Source organism: Cnephaeus nilssonii (genome assembly GCF_951640355.1).
Source record: "Cnephaeus nilssonii genome assembly, chromosome: 21".
In the NCBI taxonomy this organism is placed as follows: domain Eukaryota; kingdom Metazoa; phylum Chordata; class Mammalia; order Chiroptera; family Vespertilionidae; genus Cnephaeus; species Cnephaeus nilssonii.
Genome location: NC_137092.1, coordinates 24,107,705 through 24,126,665, shown reverse-complemented (window position 1 = coordinate 24,126,665; position 18,961 = coordinate 24,107,705). Strand labels below are relative to the sequence as shown.

General features: G+C 54.6%; 1 protein-coding gene across 1 annotated transcript in view; it reads right to left on the bottom strand.

The window, feature by feature from the left end:
• Positions 1 to 18,961, bottom strand: part of CACNA1E (calcium voltage-gated channel subunit alpha1 E) — a 428,883-nt gene that overhangs the window by 54,678 nt on the left and 355,244 nt on the right. Inside the window, exons 16-27 of the mRNA XM_079761136.1 lie at positions 18,635 to 18,747; positions 18,128 to 18,259; positions 17,570 to 17,642; positions 16,633 to 16,750; positions 14,674 to 14,741; positions 13,853 to 13,950; positions 7,746 to 8,402; positions 7,057 to 7,361; positions 4,897 to 5,053; positions 3,638 to 3,767; positions 2,999 to 3,058; positions 2,148 to 2,254 (exon numbers count right to left, since the gene is read on the bottom strand). Coding sequence (XP_079617262.1) covers positions 2,148 to 2,254; positions 2,999 to 3,058; positions 3,638 to 3,767; positions 4,897 to 5,053; positions 7,057 to 7,361; positions 7,746 to 8,402; positions 13,853 to 13,950; positions 14,674 to 14,741; positions 16,633 to 16,750; positions 17,570 to 17,642; positions 18,128 to 18,259; positions 18,635 to 18,747 — 2,018 coding nt within the window. The remainder of the gene's footprint in view (positions 1 to 2,147; positions 2,255 to 2,998; positions 3,059 to 3,637; positions 3,768 to 4,896; positions 5,054 to 7,056; positions 7,362 to 7,745; positions 8,403 to 13,852; positions 13,951 to 14,673; positions 14,742 to 16,632; positions 16,751 to 17,569; positions 17,643 to 18,127; positions 18,260 to 18,634; positions 18,748 to 18,961) is intronic.

The following is an 18,961-nucleotide window of genomic DNA, read 5'->3' as shown; positions in this document are numbered from 1 at the left end:
CTGCTGAGATGTCATTTACGACCAACCATCTCCCAAATCTGGGCTTGTTAATCGAGAGAAAATGCTTGGGCATTCACACCCATGGCCTCCATAGGATGAAGGTCTCCAAGCGCACTTTCCCCAGAGGGTCCTCCAACAGCACATGTCACAGAGGACACATGCATACTGGGACTCAAGGCCAAGAGCAGGGAGACTGGGAATTTCTCTTTCTTTCAGGCACTCGCTCCATGTGGCTCTCACTTTGCCCCTCCCTACACCCTCCCAAGGCAGCCCGAGTATAATATAGCCCTGGGCATCCCAAGAGTCCGTGGGCATTAATCATCTTTAGTGTCCCTGCCTGGCGCAAAGTCAGGTAAAGTCTCTCTCGAGGGGACTCTTCAAGTTGGAGTCTCGCGGAACAGCATCTTTCTATCCGCTCCCTGCTGGAAATTTCCAATTCCAGCTCAGCCGGCTGCCTAAAGTCCAGTTAATGGGCTACCTGACGGCTAAATTTAATTTTAATCCTTCATTTTCTTCCCCAGAACAATGGAGCTGGACGACCTGTCTTGCTCAGTGGTAAATGGGTCTTCTTTGCACGAAGCAGAACTCTGTCCACTCTTTTGTCCCCGCTACAAGATTAATGTGTACTCAGAGCTTCCTTTGGGAGACCCCCTCCTTTTAGTTCTTTCTTGGGGTGCTGCCAAAAAAGCAAAGCTTAAGGTTCGAGGGGGACTGCCTTGGACGCAGGCAGGTGGTAAAGAACAGGAGGGCCAGCCAGGTGTCAGGTGAGATGATGGTTCTGATGTTCCTGTGCGCTGCTGACCGTGAGCATAGACTCGCGTTTCAGTTCTAAATGGTTATTCCTTTCTCAGGTGTGCCCCTCACACCTTCCCATGCACAAAGCTCCCAAAGCTACACCGGAACCAGAGCACCAGATCCCGGGGCTCCTCCAGGGCCCTTCCAGATCTAAAATCGCCTGAGCCTGTGCAAGGCACCGAACAAAGTCAGAGCCAGCTCTGCCGCTGAAGCGGGCTCTGCGTGCCTCCCACAGACCTTATCCGTCCTAGGGCCCCGTGTCAGTGTCAGGAGAGTGACATACGTCAGTGAGAAGAAGGTAATAAAAGCCAGTGTGGGGATTCCGGAGCCTGCTGGCACCAAGAGGCAGACTGACTCACGCTTTTCCTTCCTGGCCCAGGACTGAGCAAAGGGAGGCCAAATGCGGCTGCGATCCAGCTCCCCTGCGTGGCAGGGAGTCCTGACCTCCCCTCGCGCCCCGCGACGATGGCACACAGCAACGGGAAGCTCTGGCACCAGCTGCCACAGAGCCCGCATTTGTCCGACTGATGCCCAGGCCCAAGTCAGGGGAGGGGGAGGGGGAGGTAGGAGCAGAATTGCTATTTTTCTTTCAAACTATTTGTGTTGACAAGCCATTATAAGCGGTGAGTTTACGATTTAGCATCCAGTGCAGGACAGCTCACCTGGCAACCTGACTTGAGTTAGGCAAGCAGCGCGTAGAACGACGGGAAGGAAGAGTGAGGGCCTGGGGTGGAGTGTAGGGTCACACACACGGTCCTGTCCTCTCCTGTGTCCCCTCCTGAGGCGCAGGCCCCGCCCTCTGCCTGTCCAAAGCCTTTCACTGAACACCGAGGACACGACACCCGAGGGCCAGGCAGCACCGCATCCCCGTGCGGGAGCCCAGAAGGCTCACAAACTCAACCTGGCACAGTGGCCACCTGACGTCCCTACAAGGCAGCCGAGTCTGGAGGTGGGAGTGCCTCAGGGAGAGACGAAAGGTCCCAGCCGAGGAAATCTCCCAGAACTGCCTCTTCGTTCAAGAGAATCGAGCAATGAAAGGGTCCAGCAGCCATGCCCGGCTCCCTCCCTGAGCCCATGGAGGCAGCGCCCACACAGGCGAGCCCCTGCCCAAGTGTAATTATCCCCAGAAAAGGAGCGCCAGGCCTCTGACTGCTCCCTAGTGACTCTCCCTGCTCCTCCGCCACCTGCCCTGGCACTCGGGCGCTCGGGGGCTCTGCGGGGCCCGGGGCAGCATTCCGGGCAGCACTCTGCAAGAACCGTTTCTCAGGCTGTCCCTGGCGCTGGCCTCCCCTGGGCCAGGGTCTCAGGAGGGCGGGCGGGAAGGCAATCCAACAGGCGAGAGAGTTACTTACGCCAAAGCAAAGGCCACCAGCGCACCAACCACCACCACGAAGTCCAGGATGTTCCACAGGTCTCGGAAGTAGGACCCGTCCTGCAGAATCAAGCCCTGGTCGATCATCTGCAGAAGAAGTGAACGGCCACTGATGAGCCGGAGGGGCGGGCCATGTGTGCCCTGAGCTCTGGGCTCCCCAGGCAATGGCTCCATTGCCCTCACCCCTACAACCAACCCCACGTGGGGCCTGGGGAGCAGAGGACTGGCTCTCCTCATGTAACTGAAGCCCGAGGCCACGTCTCATAGCCACCAGGACTCAGCTAGTCCCCCCCGTTGGCACAGAGCCCTGACACATCCCTCCTTTCCTCATGGCTCACCCACGGGCACTGCCACACATACACACAGATGGGAAAAACCCCAGATGGGTGAGGCTGGGAACGAGAGAAATGTGGGTGTCAGGGTGATGGGGAACAGACCCGAGGCAGAGGGTGCAGCTGGGACTAAACAGAATCCAGGAAAACCTGACCCCGTCTAACCCTTGGCCTTGGCACATACCCAGGCTCAAGCCAGTGAGCGCTGGGGAGGCGGCTGCTGTCCCCAGTGTCTGCATGCCCACTGCCTCCTCGGAGTGGGCCTGGCTCCCCGTCCGGCCACACCCACAGGGCTGCCCCAGCCTGAACAGCCCTCCTCAGTCACATCCTGCCAGGAGGGGCTTCATCAGGATCCTGGGGCTGGAGGAGGGGTCTGCAGAGACCGTACTGAGGTTCTGTCACTGGCCAGTAGGTGACAGCATTGGGGAAGGTCAGTAGGCTAGAGGAGCAAAGAGGTGACCCATCCCAACCCCACCAGGTTTCCTCTAGAGGCTCTTACCTTTATAACCATCTCAAAGGTGAACACGCCAGTGAACACATAGTCAAAATACCGCAGCACCTGGAAGACACATACCGTGCAGGGGAGGAGGTTATATGTGGCCACCTGGCCACACACACTTCCACCTGCCCATGGAGACATCCCTGCCCGCCCACCCAACGCCCACTCATTTCTACCGCAGAACAGAAGCTTGGAATTGCAACCACTAGCTGGGTGCAGAGAACAGAGGAGCCAAGGGTCCGGCTGGAGGCGCCTGACGTGGGGGCCAGTCCTAGGCCCTTCCCTCCCCGTGGCCAGAACTTATCTTCTTGGGTCTCAACTGCCCCACAAACCTTTCCCCCAATTCTGGCTCAGGATCTGAAATCCTTGTCCGTTCCCATCCTCCCTGCCTCCCTCCTACCTCCTGACATACTTCCTTGAGACCCCAGGCTGTGCTCCTCAACTTCACCCCCATGTCCAATGCCAGACTCCACATCCAAGCCCACGGGTGGCTGCAGACCCCCTCCAAAGCCCTGTGGGGCTCCAGTGGGCCTCACTCCTTCCTCATTCCCCAGGAACCTGCCTCAGGCCACCTCTGATGCTGGGATGGGGCGGGTACCAGGGCGCTAGGGAGGTTGGCGAAGGGCCCCGGGCACCCACTCTGTTGCGCTCCGAGTTGGTCAGGACCGGGTCCTCGGCCGCCAGGGCGATGCTGCTGGCCGCGATCACCAGGAGAATGCACATCTCAAAGTAGCGCAAGTTCACGATGTAGTGACAGGCCCTGCGGATCCTGCGGGTGGATGAGCCCTGAGCCGCTGCCTCCCCCCGTCCCCAGCCTGCCTCCCCACCCCCGCGCGCAGACACATCAGCCTCTTCCAGACAGCCAGGCCCTGGCCAGAGGAAGCCTTGGGAAGAGCAATTTAATTTCTCAGGCACCACCCTTGATTTAAAGCCCCAGAGGGGGAAGGTAATCAGATTGGCTGGAGGCTGCTGTACACAAGCCAAGATGCATTATCTGCAAGCACGTCTGAGCCGTGGGGCGCAGCCAGCATCAGAATACACACACTTGGGGTGCCCTCCACTGTATCTCAATGTATAGAAACTGGGGCAGAGCAAGCAGATCAGAAGAACCAAGAAACATAAAAATAGACCTTGATTCTAAGCTTCCTGATGAAAGCAGCAACAGGTTCTCATGAGTTCCAGGCATTCTGATTACAGAGACTACATCCCATGGACTGCATTCTGGCCCCGGGTGGCCTGACAGGCCTTAGCCCAGGTTCCTGTCTTCCCTGACCCTTGTCTGGACCCTGCCCATGTGGCCACGGGAAGCCTGCTTGTCTTGTCTTCCTCGCCTCAGAAGCTGGTCTACAGGTATACCTTGCTCAGATAAAGGGCAGAAGAAAGCTTGCCTTTCAAAATCCCATTTTTCCTGAGTCCATCCTTCCAGACTCTTCTCTGCCAACCCCACCTCATGGCCCCAAAACACACCCACTTCAAAATCCACAGGGATTCGGGATTAAGCAGTGGGATCAATACTCATAACTGCCAATGGATGACCCAATCATGACAGGCTCCATAGTCTCAGCTATGGGCCATTTGGTAACACATCCCAAGTAGACTTCCTCCTCTCCACCCCCCACCGACCAAAGAAAAGGTGAGTGTCCTTTCCTTATGACATCTGCCATGCTTTCCTGTCTTAAATTACTCTCGAGACTATGGGCACAGAATTCAGAGGATGTTCAATTCCATGACCCATCTCCACCCGTGAGCACCCTGGATGCGGCATGTGTCTGGCCATATCCCACTGGGAAGGACCAGGAAGAGGACTGGACCCTCATCCCTCCATCTCCCCATTGCCCTGCCCTGGCCCAAACCCTGCCTGTTCACCTGGACGGACGGGGGAGACGGGAGGGACTTACGGGTTGGTGGTGCTGAAGATAAACATGGAGCTGTGGGGCACCATGGCTTTGCCCGTCTCACGCTTCTCCTTCTTCTGCTTCTTCTCCTCCACCTCCTCCTCCTCTTTGATCTCTGCCTCCTTCAAGGGACTGGCTTCGCCATCAGTCTTGTTGCTGACTGCAAGGGGAACATGCGGATGTCTTCAGAAACCTTGCCACATGCGAGAATGGAGCCCTTGGTGATCCATTGGGGATGGGATGGAGGGGCTGGGAAGGTGCCGAGGGAGGTGCCCTGCACACATGCGGTGTTTGTTAGTTACAAGGAGTCCAGCTCTTGCTCTCCTCCTAGCTTTACCCTAATTTTATGTGGTATAGCCTTTGCCATATAAATCATTCATTCTTACCACATTTCCCTGGGTAACGGAAGATTGGTTTATGTTGTAAAGTTTACAAAGTTTATTTATCTAAAATCTGGATTCTTTGTATTTATTCACTTATTGAATTTTCACATCAATAGCTGCTGAGTGGCATGCATTCTTGTTCCCATCATACAGATGGGAAAAGTGAAGTTGAGGGAAGTACCTATCTTAAGGTCCTACGGCCAATATGGGTTCCGTTCTAAAATCCTATATCCTTTCAATGAAATCCCACTGCAATGGAAGATTTTTAGAAACCATTACTCTGTTTGTAGCTGCCTTCCTGGCTGTGCTCTTTCCAGTCATGATTAATGCAGAGATGAGAATGCAATATTCATGCGAATATGGGTGCAAGACTATATCCAGGATAGAGAGGATGAAGGGACCAGGACAGAGTGGAGCTCTTGGGACCACTACTCCCTGTTTTATACTCAAGTCACAGTGGGGTTAGGGGCAGAGAGGTCGAGGCTATCAAGTAGGCCAAGGGGGTCCCGTCAACCTCCCCCACCGATCCCTTCAGTGGGTGACTCTACCCTGGAACCTTATGTGAGCAGCGAAGCTCCAAGGGTCCGCCCCTTCTGGGACCTTCTATAAAATAAGTCATCCAAACTATCCAAAAGCCCTCTGATAACATGCTCTTACCTATCACCAAGGCCAGGGACTGGCGCCAGAATGGGAACAGAGAGAGGGTCAAACTTTCTTACTGATTCTCAGGGGCCTAAACACTTCCTTATTGGAGCGTAAAATTAAACAGACCCCGAAAGAGGTTGGGAGTCTGAGATCCTGAGACATGACCCAGGCGAGCCCAGGGGTCCCGGGCCTGGGAGATGCCACCCGCTCAAGCAGCTCTGGCACTGTCAGTGGAGAGAAGGTGAAGGGACAGAGACGTAACAGGGTAAGCAAGGAACGCCGGACTGTCCTATCAACAGAGGAAATTGTGAAGAAAGTTGGGAGGGAGAAAAGCAAGGGTGGAACCCTGTGATCACAATTCAGTGGCCCTGGGATTAAGTCTGGAATGGGGGTGGGGTTAGGGCAGGAAATAGAGGAGTTAGGCCGGAAATGGAGGAGTTGAGGCAGGCCTGGGATGGGGTCAGGGCAGAGACAGGGTGCTGGTTTAGTCCTTTCTTGCCCTGTTTCCCTTGAAGGGCTCCTAGATTAACATCCTCTGTTAATCTCCCTAGGGAACGGGAGAGAAAGTGACTAAAACCTTGGAGGAGAAAAACAGTAGGTAAGAGTAATAGATTCATAAAATGTTAGCACAGAGACCTCGGAATCACCAGTATTCTCACTTCATAGGTGACCAACAGGCCTGAAGAGGGACAGAGGTATTCCGGAGGCCATGTGCAGGGCTGAGCCAGGCCACCGAGCCCTCCGGCCACCTCTACCCCATCCGAGGCCCCCTATTTGTCCAGGTGGCAGAGCACCTTGGAAGTCCCAGGAACGCCCATCAAATGTTGATAAGACTCAGAGGTGAATCTAGATCTGGGTCCAGACTCACACGTGACTTTCCGAAGACTCTAGGGTGGTCACCGGGCTTAGGGACATTTTATGGCCTAAACTTAAGATATTGAGAAAAATTCTAACTTATTTTTCCTGCACATTGGGTGAAAACTGTCTCTGTTTTTCACTTGTTGAAGAATAATTTTATCCTGCTAGTGGGGTTTTCCACACAGCTTTCCTGGGGTGACTCTGGAGCCACGACTCCCCCCAACGACTCCCCCCAGACCAGGTGGCGGGGGTGACAGGGACAGGACTGTGTCCTCACTGTGCACCACGGTCGAGTCCACCAAGGGGTCCACGTCGGGGATGGCGACAGTGACGCTGGTGCTCTCGGTGGCGGCCTTGTCCATGTTGGCTGTGACGCAGGAGAGGTCGGGCTCGCTCTGGCTGACCCGGCCCACGTCCAGCTGCACGTCCCCCAGCAGGGCTTGCTCGCTGCTGCCCTCGGGCTCCTGCTCCGTCAGCGCCTTCCCCACTTCCGGCTCTGCTTGCGGCGGGACGAGGGGGGTGTCAGCCTCATCGAGGGCTCCTGCCAGCCCGGAGCCTCGGGGCACCATCAGACTGTTGGTCCTGTCAAGACAGAGGAGGACACAGCTGGGGCTCAGATCTGAAGATACTGTTTCAGAGCAGGGAGAGGTGAGCCCTGCTGGGGAGCATGGGGCAGCTGCTGCCTCCCACCCCGACCCGACGGGCAGAAAGGAGCTAAGACCCAGGGGGCCCTGCCACCACCTCATTTCCATCCACCCTTCCATGACCCACTCCTGAGGGGAGATACCCCAGAACAGAGGCTGGTTTTCCGGGGGACAGAGCCCACTGCCCGTCACAGCGGCACATCCCCTGTAGCAGGTGCACTAGCACCGCCTCCACTGGACAAAAGGAGGCTCGGAGGCTTATACTGAAGAGTCCCTAACACCAGCCGTGCTACGTGCGCCAGGCGCTCCTGGGACTGGTTACCTCCTCAAGTCCTGGGCTCTCTCTTCTTCCTGGATCGTGGGTTCCTTGCCCCCATGGCCGCCCCTGGGCTCGCGGTCCTTCTCCCCCTCGGTGGTGGGCGCGCCGTCATCCAGGCCCCGCTCCTGGCTGGCCGACCGGCTCTGGGAGGCGGAGGAGGGCTCCTTGCCTTCCGTCCTGACTCGGCGGTGCCGGCTGCGCCGCTGGCTCTGCCTGTGCCTGGCCCGGTCCTCAAAGGTCACCACAGACTCCCCGCCCCCAGCCTCCTGCTGGGTCGGGTCACAGTTCCCATGGCAGGGCCTGGCCAGCCACGGCGGCTCCCGTTTGCCCAGGGACAAGGGGCTCCTCTGGTGGTCCAGGGCACTGGAGAGGTCCCCTCCGTCCCCCTTGAGGGACCCCCCGCGGCTGATGCGCTCCTCCTCACACTTCTCCAGGCCCAGGCCCAGGGCCAGCCCCTCGATGGGCCGGGATCTCCGGTAGAGGCTGGGGTGGGCGTTGAGCGGGTTGAGGGGGCTCAGTGGGTTGAGGGGGTTGAGCGGGTTCATGGGCGGGGCCTCCTCCTTGTTGAGGGCCTCCTGGCTGGACATCTGCATGTGCCGCCGCAGCTGGCTGGTGCGCTGCTCCCACACCGACATGTGGTGGCGGCGCCTCCGCTCCCGCCTGGCGAAGGGGAAAGGGGGAAGGCCGCGGTCAGAACCCGACAGCTGCAGGCCGGAGAGGGCAGCCCTCAGCGGCCACGGGGAAAGGGCAGGACACACGGTGGCGAGGGGCACACGGGAGAGCCCAGGACCTGCAGACGGGAAGCACAGGAAGACGCAAGGAGCAGAGGGGGCCCCGCAGCAGCGGGTGGTTGGACCACAGCCTCCCAGCTCATGGGCTTCCCACTCGGTTTCCCTGCTCTGCAGTAGCTGGGGGAGCGGGTGGGGGTGGGGTCAGCCCAGGACCCAGTTCCCCGTCCCCGGGGCCTGCAGGGCCGAAGTACAAAGGCAACTAGGTCTGCACTCCCCGCTCTCATTAGCTTTCAGGGCATCACCCTTTTCCTATGCTGTGCCCGCCACTGGTCCCTAGGTCCAGGTCAGAGACCCCCTTCCACCTGCTCCCCTCTGCTTTCCCCCTCAGATAAGCCTGGGGTTTCCCGGGCAGAGAAGTGCAAAGGTCAGAGTCCATCGAAGGGTGACCACGGTGATAAGCAGACCTATGTTACGTAATGTCTCGGCGTCACCCTCACCTAATCAGTGTTGCGGTCTCTTCCAAACCTCGGAGGACTGTGTGTGCAAAGACCACCAGCCGCTCACCCTCAGAATGGCTGTGGCGCATTTCGGCTCCGGGCCGAGAGGAGCATTCACGTGGCAGTGAGAACACACAAACGTGACACACAGGCGAGCACACGGGGCCCACACGGCAGAAGGGTAGCCACCTACTCCTTCACCACACGTGCCTGTGCGTGCACAGCTACACACTGTTAAGGGGACACTCGCAGGTGCCCACACACGCCCGGAGGCCCATGCGTGGCTGCACACAACTGCCTACGTGAGAGGCACAGCCACGCCGGCACATGCCCACTCACAGGCCACACGGAGAGCGAACAACGCGCAGGGCCACATACCTTAGACACACAGAGACAAGCACGTGTCGAAAGGGGCAGCGGGGCATGTCCACAAACCATGTGCATGGAACACACACGCACACACCACTGACGTGCACGCCCGGCGCCACTTTGTCCACAGCAAGGACAAAGACACGGTGTCCCCGCACCCACACATAACCACTCACAAACACGCAAACCGGTCCACACATACAGGTGGCTGCTGCGTGGCTCCCACATCGACATGTGGTGTCTTCTCCTTCTGTCTCTTCTGGGGAAGAAAAACGAACAGGTTCAGTTCACCCCAACCTCTAGAGCAACCACACGCCCCACAGCCACCAGCCGGTTTCCAGGGAGAGGTACGGAGTCCCCAGAGCGCCCACACGCTCTCCGCATGCCCGCGGCCCTCTGCACACTCCCAGCCAGGCACTCTCCCAGGGAGTGACTTGATTCCTTGCTACGTGCAAACACGTGATCTAGATTTTGAAGCGTACGAACGGACGCAAAGGATCCATTTCATGGAGTAGACCGCTTCAGATGCTCAACCGCCACGCCCACGGGCACTCACACCACAACCTAAAGGTCCTTCAGAGACCTATTACGGAAACAGATCTCTGGATGAAGAGCTGTATTTCCCCACCTCCCCCATCATTTCTAGATGAGCCCAGCACAGTCACATGGGTGTGAGTCCCCACTCATCACTCCAATCCCTCAAAACGTGCAGTGAGCAAGTGCTCTGCCACGCATACCACCGAGGCCACAGAAATAGCCCATGGCCAAAGGCAGGCCCGCCCCTCCATGGCCGCCATCCACATTCACTAGGATGCGAGTGGTGACCCCGCATTTGTGCAACGCAGTGGCCCTGGCCAGAGGCCTTGAAGGTTTGGTCTGTTTAGCTGAGTAAAGCCCAGTATTAGCCTTCTTGGCCTTGCACAGGGAAAAATCTCTTCTATACACACACACACACATACACACACACACACACACACACACAAACACACACACTTGCTGTGCCCTTTCAAACAGGCAATGGAAGGTCAGAGAGGCAGGGTGTGGGCACCACCCTCAAGGGCAGACAGGACTCCTGGAAAAAAGAGACCGCCAGCTCAGCTCAACACTAAGGCGGAGGAAGCACATCTGGGACACCTGTGGAGAGAGCCTGCCCAGTTCCTGGCAGACAGGCCCAGTCTGGCCCAATGGACCCTGCCTGGACCTGGAGGTTGGCAAATGCTGCTCCTTTCCTGATACAAGTGACACCCACACATGGAGAACATGCTGGACAAACTAGCCCTGCCCAACGGCCACGCCCTGTATCTGCTGAAGAGGCTGATCCTCCGTGGGGCTGGGGGCGGGGGGGCGGGCAGCTGGGCTGAGCCTCCCTCGGTGTCTGGCAGAGGAGCGATGCGCATGAGCACCCACGGGATGGATGCAGACATCGCTGTGCAGGCACCTGCGAGCTCCCCAACGGAATGCACCCCTCGGCTTCGACAGCTGCGATGCGAGGAGGCACACGTGGGGTGGCGGTGCCCAGAGGCATGGGTGGCAGATAGAAATGAGAGCCCACACTTCAGAGAGGCCTCATGCAAACCAACTACGAAAAGCATGTTCTAGCATCTAACTGCAAATTCTCACATATTCAAATACTGGAGGCAGAGCCATGTGTAAGAGTGTGAGTGCATGAAGAATCCCCTCTCTTGCATACGCATGCCTGAACACACTCAAATGCGCGCACACACACACACACACACACACACACACACACACACACACACATACACGCACCAGGCAAAAGAGAAACCCAATTGCTGATTCCCACACAGATCAGACACACACTTCAAACCCCTCTTTACTTCTCACACATGAAAAGATCCACTTCCTACCCCATCAGAATCATTAACATACCTTCATTCCTCAAATCATACCGAGAAGCATCCATGTATCTCCAACACATGCATCTGTGACCTCGCACGCAGCCCACAATGATCCCGTGGACCAGGAAGGCCAGTGAGCATTCTTCCTCTTCCAAAAATGGGAAACGGGATCAGAGATCCTAAAGGATCTCACCAAGGTCCCAGAACGTGTGAGCAGCAGGACTACCGCCAGCACTCAGGCCTTTTGGTTTGTCACAATGCTCTTTCCGTTTCTCCAGGGACAGCCGCATTCTTGCTTTCACTCCCCAGGGGTGTGCGCACACCGCCAGTGGCACCCACCTCACACCCCTGTCCCGCATCCAGAGTCTGGGTCTCTGCCCGTCCTGGGTGGTCACAGCACTTCCTTCCACTGCACTGTGCCCGCCACACACACGGCTCAACACCTACAGGCCCTGCTACCAGCCGTTCATTCATTCTTTCATTCCCTAAATTGTGAGTTTCTACTCTGGGCTGAGCACCTTCCCAACTCAGGGCTCCAAACCCACTCTCCCCCCAGGCTTCCTCATCTCAGCACACAGAACCACCCACGGACTTCTCTTCTAAGCTTCAAACTCACGGAACCAACGGCCTTACCCAGCGGCATGTTTGGCTACCTGTGTATTTTTAACCCAAACTCATGCGTTCAGGGAAGGTAGGTTAGAAACCACTCAAGATCCAGAGATAATTTTTTTGGAGGGGGGGTAGTTTTTCCCCCCACTCACAGAGGAGGGGCCCAGAGCCAGACCTTCGCGGTTTTGAAAGGTCAGGGCAAAATGATGGCCATGCAGGGAAGGGACGGCTCCACATGTAACCCTGGAATGCCCCCCCAGGCGAGGCTCCTCATTCAAGAGCCTTCTGCATGAGCACTGGCCACAAAGGGCTCCTTCCTCACTAGCTTCAAGGAGTCGATGACAGGGTCTGGTGCCACCCACTGGGGCTCTCCGGCCCTCTCCATGGACACCCCAGGGCTACTCACACAGTCCTCAGGCAAGCCCAGGAGCAGCTACAGGAGTGCCATGGTTCTGCAGTCACAGCTCGGCCTCTCCTCCAACAGCTTCCTCCAGCCCCACACAGGGGGTCAGCCCCACGCAGGGGGTCAGCCCCACACAGGGGGTAAGCCCCATGCAGGGCCTAGTCCCCTGCCCCCAGCTCAACCAGCCATCACAGGCCCAGGTTGGATTCTTAAAAGAGTCTCCTCACTGATTACTTCATCACCTCCCATTCATTCCCTGAACTTAGTCCCCAGGGGCCACTCAGCTGGACTCAGTCCCCAGAGGCCACTCAGCTGGACTCAGTCCCCAGGGGCCACTCAGCTGGACTCAGCACCAGGGGCCACTCAACTGGACTCAGCACCCAGGGGCCACTCAGCTGGACTCAGTCCCCAGGGGCCACTCAGCTGGACTCAGTCCCCAGGGGCCAAACTGCTCCTGCAAAGCTCACTTACAGCTTTCATGTTGCCAGTCCCTTTGCTGTCCCCATCTTGTGTGATCTCCCTGAAGGGTTTCCTTCTCTAGTCTCCAGGGCACCATGCTTCCTGGTTCCTTCTCCCACCTCCTGGGAGCTCCCCGTCAGGCACAGGTGGGCTCTGGGCCTCTGTCCTCAGCTTGTCCCTTCTCCATCTGGACTCTCCCAGGTCAGGTCACCCACACTGGCTGCTTCAGTATCATCCAACTGCAAATGGCTCCCCCAGATCTTCATTGCTAACCCCGACTTCTCTCCTAAGCTTCAGATGCCTATTCAACATCTCCACTTGGATGTCTTGTAAGGATCTCAAATTTAATGTGGCCCAAATGAGCCTGGGCTCTTCATCGTCCTCCAGAGTATCATACACACAGCCGCCACCTACCCACTTGCTTAAGCCTCACACCTTAGAACTTGGGAGAACTGCTTCCTCTCCTTCTATTCATCCACCCCATCACATTTAACTCCTATCGGGTCACCCTCCACAACAGAGACTGAATGGGATTGCCTCCCACCTTCCCTGTTGCCACCACCCTGCTTTAAAACCCTGTTATCTTTCACCTATTTTCAGAGTCAACTTGCTGTGTCCCTGCCTCCACTCTTGGCCCCTACAATCCATTCTCCACAAAGCAGAGTGACCATTTAAAAATATAAATCATGCTATATCCTTCCACTTTAAACTCTCCCAGGCTTGCAATGAGAATACAAGCTAAAATCCCTCACCTGGGCCTTCGGGACCTGGCTGCTGCCCACCACCCTGACCTTGTCTCATTCGATTCCTCCTCGTTCCTTCCACACCAGCCAATTGCTGGGGATGCTCTGCCTTCAAATGTCACATGACACTTTATACACCTTTAGGGTCTCTGCTTAAATGTCACCTCCTCTGAGAACCCCTCCCAGACTGCCCGAAGGTACTCCACCGGGCTCTTGTTCCTCTGCCCCACTGCCCTGTTTCCTGTGTTTTACAGCAGTTACCACTAGTGCAAATTATTTGTGTGTTTATTATCAATCTGACCTCGCTCGCTGAGAAGAGACATTGTTGTGCTCACTGCTGTGTTCACAGGGCACCTCCTGGCGTGGAGTAGGTGCCCTCGGATAACCAACGGGTTTTGGATTGAGTGCAGGGGACAGTGAGGTGAGGACTGCTGACTCACTCGATAGAAGGCATGTTGGGTGCGGACATCGGGCTGACCTCCTTGGCCTTCTGCAGCGCGTGCTTCTGGTTGAAAGCCTCCTCTTCTTCCTGCTCATCCTAGACACAAAGAAGACACGGCTGTGCCTGGGACCCCCATGAAGAAGAGGTGGCTCCCTGGGCTCTCCCGAGAAGCTCTGGAGAGCAGGAGGGGCGAGGAGCACAAGGGAAGAGGTGAAATAAGGCAGAATGACGCGAGATTGGCTGAGAGACCACAGATGGCCAAGCCACTGGGCCTCCATAGCCCTGGCATGGCCGCAACTCTGGTCTCCTCCCTGCCACAAAGGCTGCCCAGGAGAGTTGTGGAAGTCAAGGCCCATGCCCCAGCCCTCAGTGGAGCTGGCCACGCTGTAGAGGTCACAGGCCAGAGCTGACACTTCTCAGGTGTTCTGTCTGGAAGTGAGGGAACGAGGCCCTTCCAGGCAGAGCCCCTGAAGTGCAGCACCAAGGCTGTGCCTTCCACCGTGCACTCTTCCCCGCAGAGCTAAGTGTTCCCAGGATTGAGTGTTTTCTTTATTCTTCATGTTATAATCCTGCAAAGGGCCTCCTTGAGGGTCCAATTTCTAAGATATTATTTTCTCTATCTCATGGGAGACCCAGGCTGGTCTGAGGCTCATCAAACTCAAAGAGAGTGAAAGAGACTGAACCAGGCTTCCTTCAGGGCGTGTGGCTCTCCACCTGTCCAGGAGTTCCCGGGAGGGGCCAGAAACGCAGACTTCTGGAAGTTCCTCAAAGGCATCTAATGGCACTAGAACCATTGCATCCCCAGGGAGCAATGCTTACCTTGGTCAGCTCCTGGGCGTTGGCCAGATTGTCCACAGCGATGGCCAAGAACACGTTCAGCAGCGTGTCTGGGGTGACGAGTTAAGGATGGGCAAGTAAGAAAAGCAGGAGGCCTCAAAGCAAGGCTGAGAGGGCATCTCCACGTCTTTCTTGCTGGGGACACCAGGATCTACCTCAAAGAGTCCCTTAAGCAGGGACTATGGGAGGGGGAACTGAGATACTATGCAACCCTGTTAGAAGGAGAATATGTCTTCCCTCCTTCCACATATCATCTCTTTGTTCAGGACAAAGAAATACATGAACGGAGTGAGAAGGCCTTTCAACAGCTGTGATGTCTATCCACAGCAATATCAAATAGAGAGTCAGTGAACAACAAGATGGGTAGGTAACTCAACGTAGAAGCTCATCTCTCCTTTGTGGGAGGCTGAAATTGAAGCCCACCTACACTAGCCATCCTAAGCTATTCTTAAAGATGAAAGGAAATGAGAACCCTCAGCCCATCACTGACCAGCTCTCGGTAATGGGATGCTAACTTATTTCTCTTGTTCTTCTCATCCTGCACAGCTTCCGCAGTTCATTTAACAAAATGTCACAGAGCTCACAAGATCATTATGGAACCCCTTTTTATTCTACACTCTATCTAACCTCTCAAGACCCAAATTTCCAACTGTGTTTGAGGCCCGTGTGTTCTGGGACAAAGAACTGGTTCCAGAAAGTCCAGGTCTGACTGCCCTCAGAGTAAAAGAAAAAAAAAAGAAAAAAAAAAGAAAAAAAAAAGGCCACAGTGACAAATTGGCCTTCCATTTCTGTGACTCACCGCACAGCTTTCTTCTTAGCGGCTCTCTCTGGTCTATAGTCGGCTTTGGCCCTTATCAGTTTTCAGGACAGAAAACCAAAAGGAACATCTTTTCTCTGTGAGATTCTAGAAGATGCAGAACCCCAGCTGGAGCACAACAGCTCCTCGTTTTTACTCTATCAACTCCAAATCAAGGCAAGTTGCACTCCTCCAAAACATCTAATGGTCGTGTAGAAGTTTGTAGTTTACAAGGGGCATTCAAATAAATTACCTCATTTACTATTCACAACTAACAAGGAAGATTGACATTGGTATTCTAATTTCACATGTGAAAACCGGAAGCTCAGAAAGATGAAGGGCCTTTCCCGAGGCCACACAGCTGTATGCAGAGTTGCTGGGATTAAAACCTCATCTTCCTGGATCTAGATCCTGTGACCAGACCTGGGTTTTGGAATGAAAAGAACTTGGTTTCTACTTTCCCTTTATAGTTGAGTAATTGTTTAGTCTTTGTTATTTCTTCCACGTCTTACAGAGTAAGGATTAGGTGAAATAGCGCCAGTAAAGCACTTAGTACACACAGAGACTCACAAATAGCACAGATGATGTCAATGTTAGATTTGCTTAGTTGTAGTAGCATTAATCATAATGCTAGTGTTTTAGAGCTCTTACTATGGGGCAGGCTCTGTTCTAGCGTAACATGAAATTAACGCAAGAGTATTATAATCTGCCCACTGTTTCAGCCTGCAGTGATCTCTGCCCTCTCTTCTGTCCCCAGCTCATAGTAGCTCCAATCATTCAACAGAATAGCTTCATTTGGATGCTATTCTTTCTCCTTCATTTTTATCCCCTTTACCCAACTAGTGTACAAATTCCTTAAGATCAGGATCCTTGTTTCTCTTCGTATACGGAGCAATGTCTGGTTTCTTCTTAGTACACAGAGCAATGTCCCCCTCCCCGCCATCACTGCCTCACTCCAGTTCTACCACCATCACCACCCTCCTCCCCACCTCCTCCACATCACCACCACCTCCACCACCAACCTCCTCCTCCTTCACCATCACTACGCAATCACCACCCCCCTTTCCTCCATCTCCCCCTTCCCCTCCTCATATGCCGGACTGGGCAGGCAGGCAGCACAAAGAGTAGCATCTTAAAAAGGATACAGTTTCCAAACAAGGTGAGCACAATGAAATAGATAGCTGACCACATGCCTGAGCTGACCCCACCCTGGGAGCGGATCCCATTGTACATCACCTCATTCCAGTCCTCACCTGTCAGGATCTACGCAAAGCAAACAACAGGCAAGTCAGAGACCTGGGCTGGGTGAGAAAATGGGGAGAAGTCTGGGCCTGAGTCTTTTCCACCTACCCCCTTGCTTGGCCATCCTGCCAGGGAGGGGGAAAAAATGTCACTCCCATGGATAATCCTAAACTTTCTTCTGTTATGGAAGAGAATTTTAGGCATTGAAAATAGAGAAAGAGCATTAAAAGGGAAGATTCTATTCCTCAAACTACAGAGTCCCGTCCCCCCGCCACCTCCACTTTGCCAGGCCCACAGGAATCACTCGGATCAGGCAGTCTGGTCACTCCCCACCTGTCACCAGAGCTGCCAAAGTGCAGCTCCTGAGACAGTATCATTATGGGAAAGAGCTGCCTGGGCACCAGTTCTGGAAACCTGGATTCTGGTTCAGCCTCAGATTCTGGCTAAATAGCGTTTTTCTTAGGTCTAAGACATTACTGATTTTTAATTTTCCCCATTATTTAAAATTTATTTTGGTGGGGGCTAATAATACTTCATTAAATGATCACATGTGTTAGATGATGTTTCTGGTTTCAGAAAACCATAAATGTAATAGTTTTTTTTACTGTCTTTGACTTGATATTTCTTATATAGGGAGAAGGCCAATGAGGTCATCATGAGGGGGCTCTTCTCTTATTGGTAAGAACAGAGCTACCGAAATCCTAGGAATTACTATGGTGATGATTCCTCAACAAGCAAGGTACCCAGCTGCCTGGGAGGGGCCTGGAGGGGCAGAGTGGGGTTCTCCTAAGCTTTTCACCTTGCAGTGTGCGCCCAGGAACCTGCCAGTTGGCCTCGTACCTGGAATACAGTCATGATGGCTGCAGGGAAAGTGTCAAAGTTTGCCGAAGGAGTCCCATCATTAAAGTTAAACCTGCGAAGGAAATTCAGAGAGAATGGAATGAAAATTCTTAGACACCAAGTTTTCCCTTCCCAAGATTATGCCATTTTCATCACTTCTTTCCCCTTTTTCCACGTCCCCCTCTTCCCTACATTCCCCCCACTCGGTGTCACTTGTAAAGATGGTATCAGAGACTATGGCTGAAGGACTGTGATCTGTGAAGGGTGTGTCTTTGAAGGGCGTGGGTACTGAGATGGAGTTTGGGCAGATCCCGAGGTACAGGGCCCTGTGCTGTACATTTCAGAGAGAGCTCCAGAGGAAGGGTCCCTGGAGCGAGAACCCTGTACAACGTGAAAAGATTACAAGCAGAGACGCCTGTTCCACAACACGCACAGTGGTTGATTTGGGCCATGGACAGGAGCAAACAAGATGGGAACACGGTGACTGAATGAGTGACCCTGGTGCTCCCAGGCTGACGTTTTAAGGCTCCTTTGGATGGAAAGCTAGTTGGTGCTTACCTGCCTCCAAACAGCTGCATTCCTAGGAGAGCAAAGACAACGATGAACAGGAAGAGGAGGAAGAGCAAACTGATGATAGACTTCATGGAACTCATCAAGGAGACCACCAAATTCCGTAGGGATGCCCAGTACCTACAAAACGCAGACGGCATTACAGTGGTGAGCAGTGAACATCCCGTCATCCCCAAGTCCAGCTGGACATCTGCCTGGTGGTCTATGAATGAGCTGCATTTTTAATCCTTGTAGGAAGGAGAGGTGGTAGCAACAGTGGGCTCCCCTTGGGAATGTGGCACGGGACTTGGCATCGTAGATGTTTCTTCTGGTTTGATCTTTGGAGGAGGGGAAGAGGAGGAGGAGAGGGAGGAGCTGAAGAATGGAATGGGGGGATGAGATAAGGAAGGGGAACATCTGGTAAGGGGGATGAGGAATGGAAGGACATATAATAAGGCAGAGAGAAGCTTCCACTCTCAATGGTGGTTGGGAAGGGTCCAGATTCTGATCACTTACTTGGTTATTTTAAATATTCTTAGAAGCCGGAGAGCTCGCAAGACACTGATTCCAAAAGATGTTCCAGGTCTGAAGATGGCCCAGACCACTTCAAAGATACTGCCCACCGTGACCTAAAGAACCACACCCAGCCACAGTACCAGGAGGAGGAAGAGAGGAGAGGAACATTCTGGTAGTCAGCGATCAACAGTTCTCATTGGGCTGTGGTGAAATGAATACTCTCCCCTCCCCACCCAGCCTGCCTCTAACAGGTCTATCTATTTGCAAAGGCTGCTTCTTCCCTCTGCTCTCCACCCCCCTTGCTAACTTTAATCCTGTGGGTTGGTT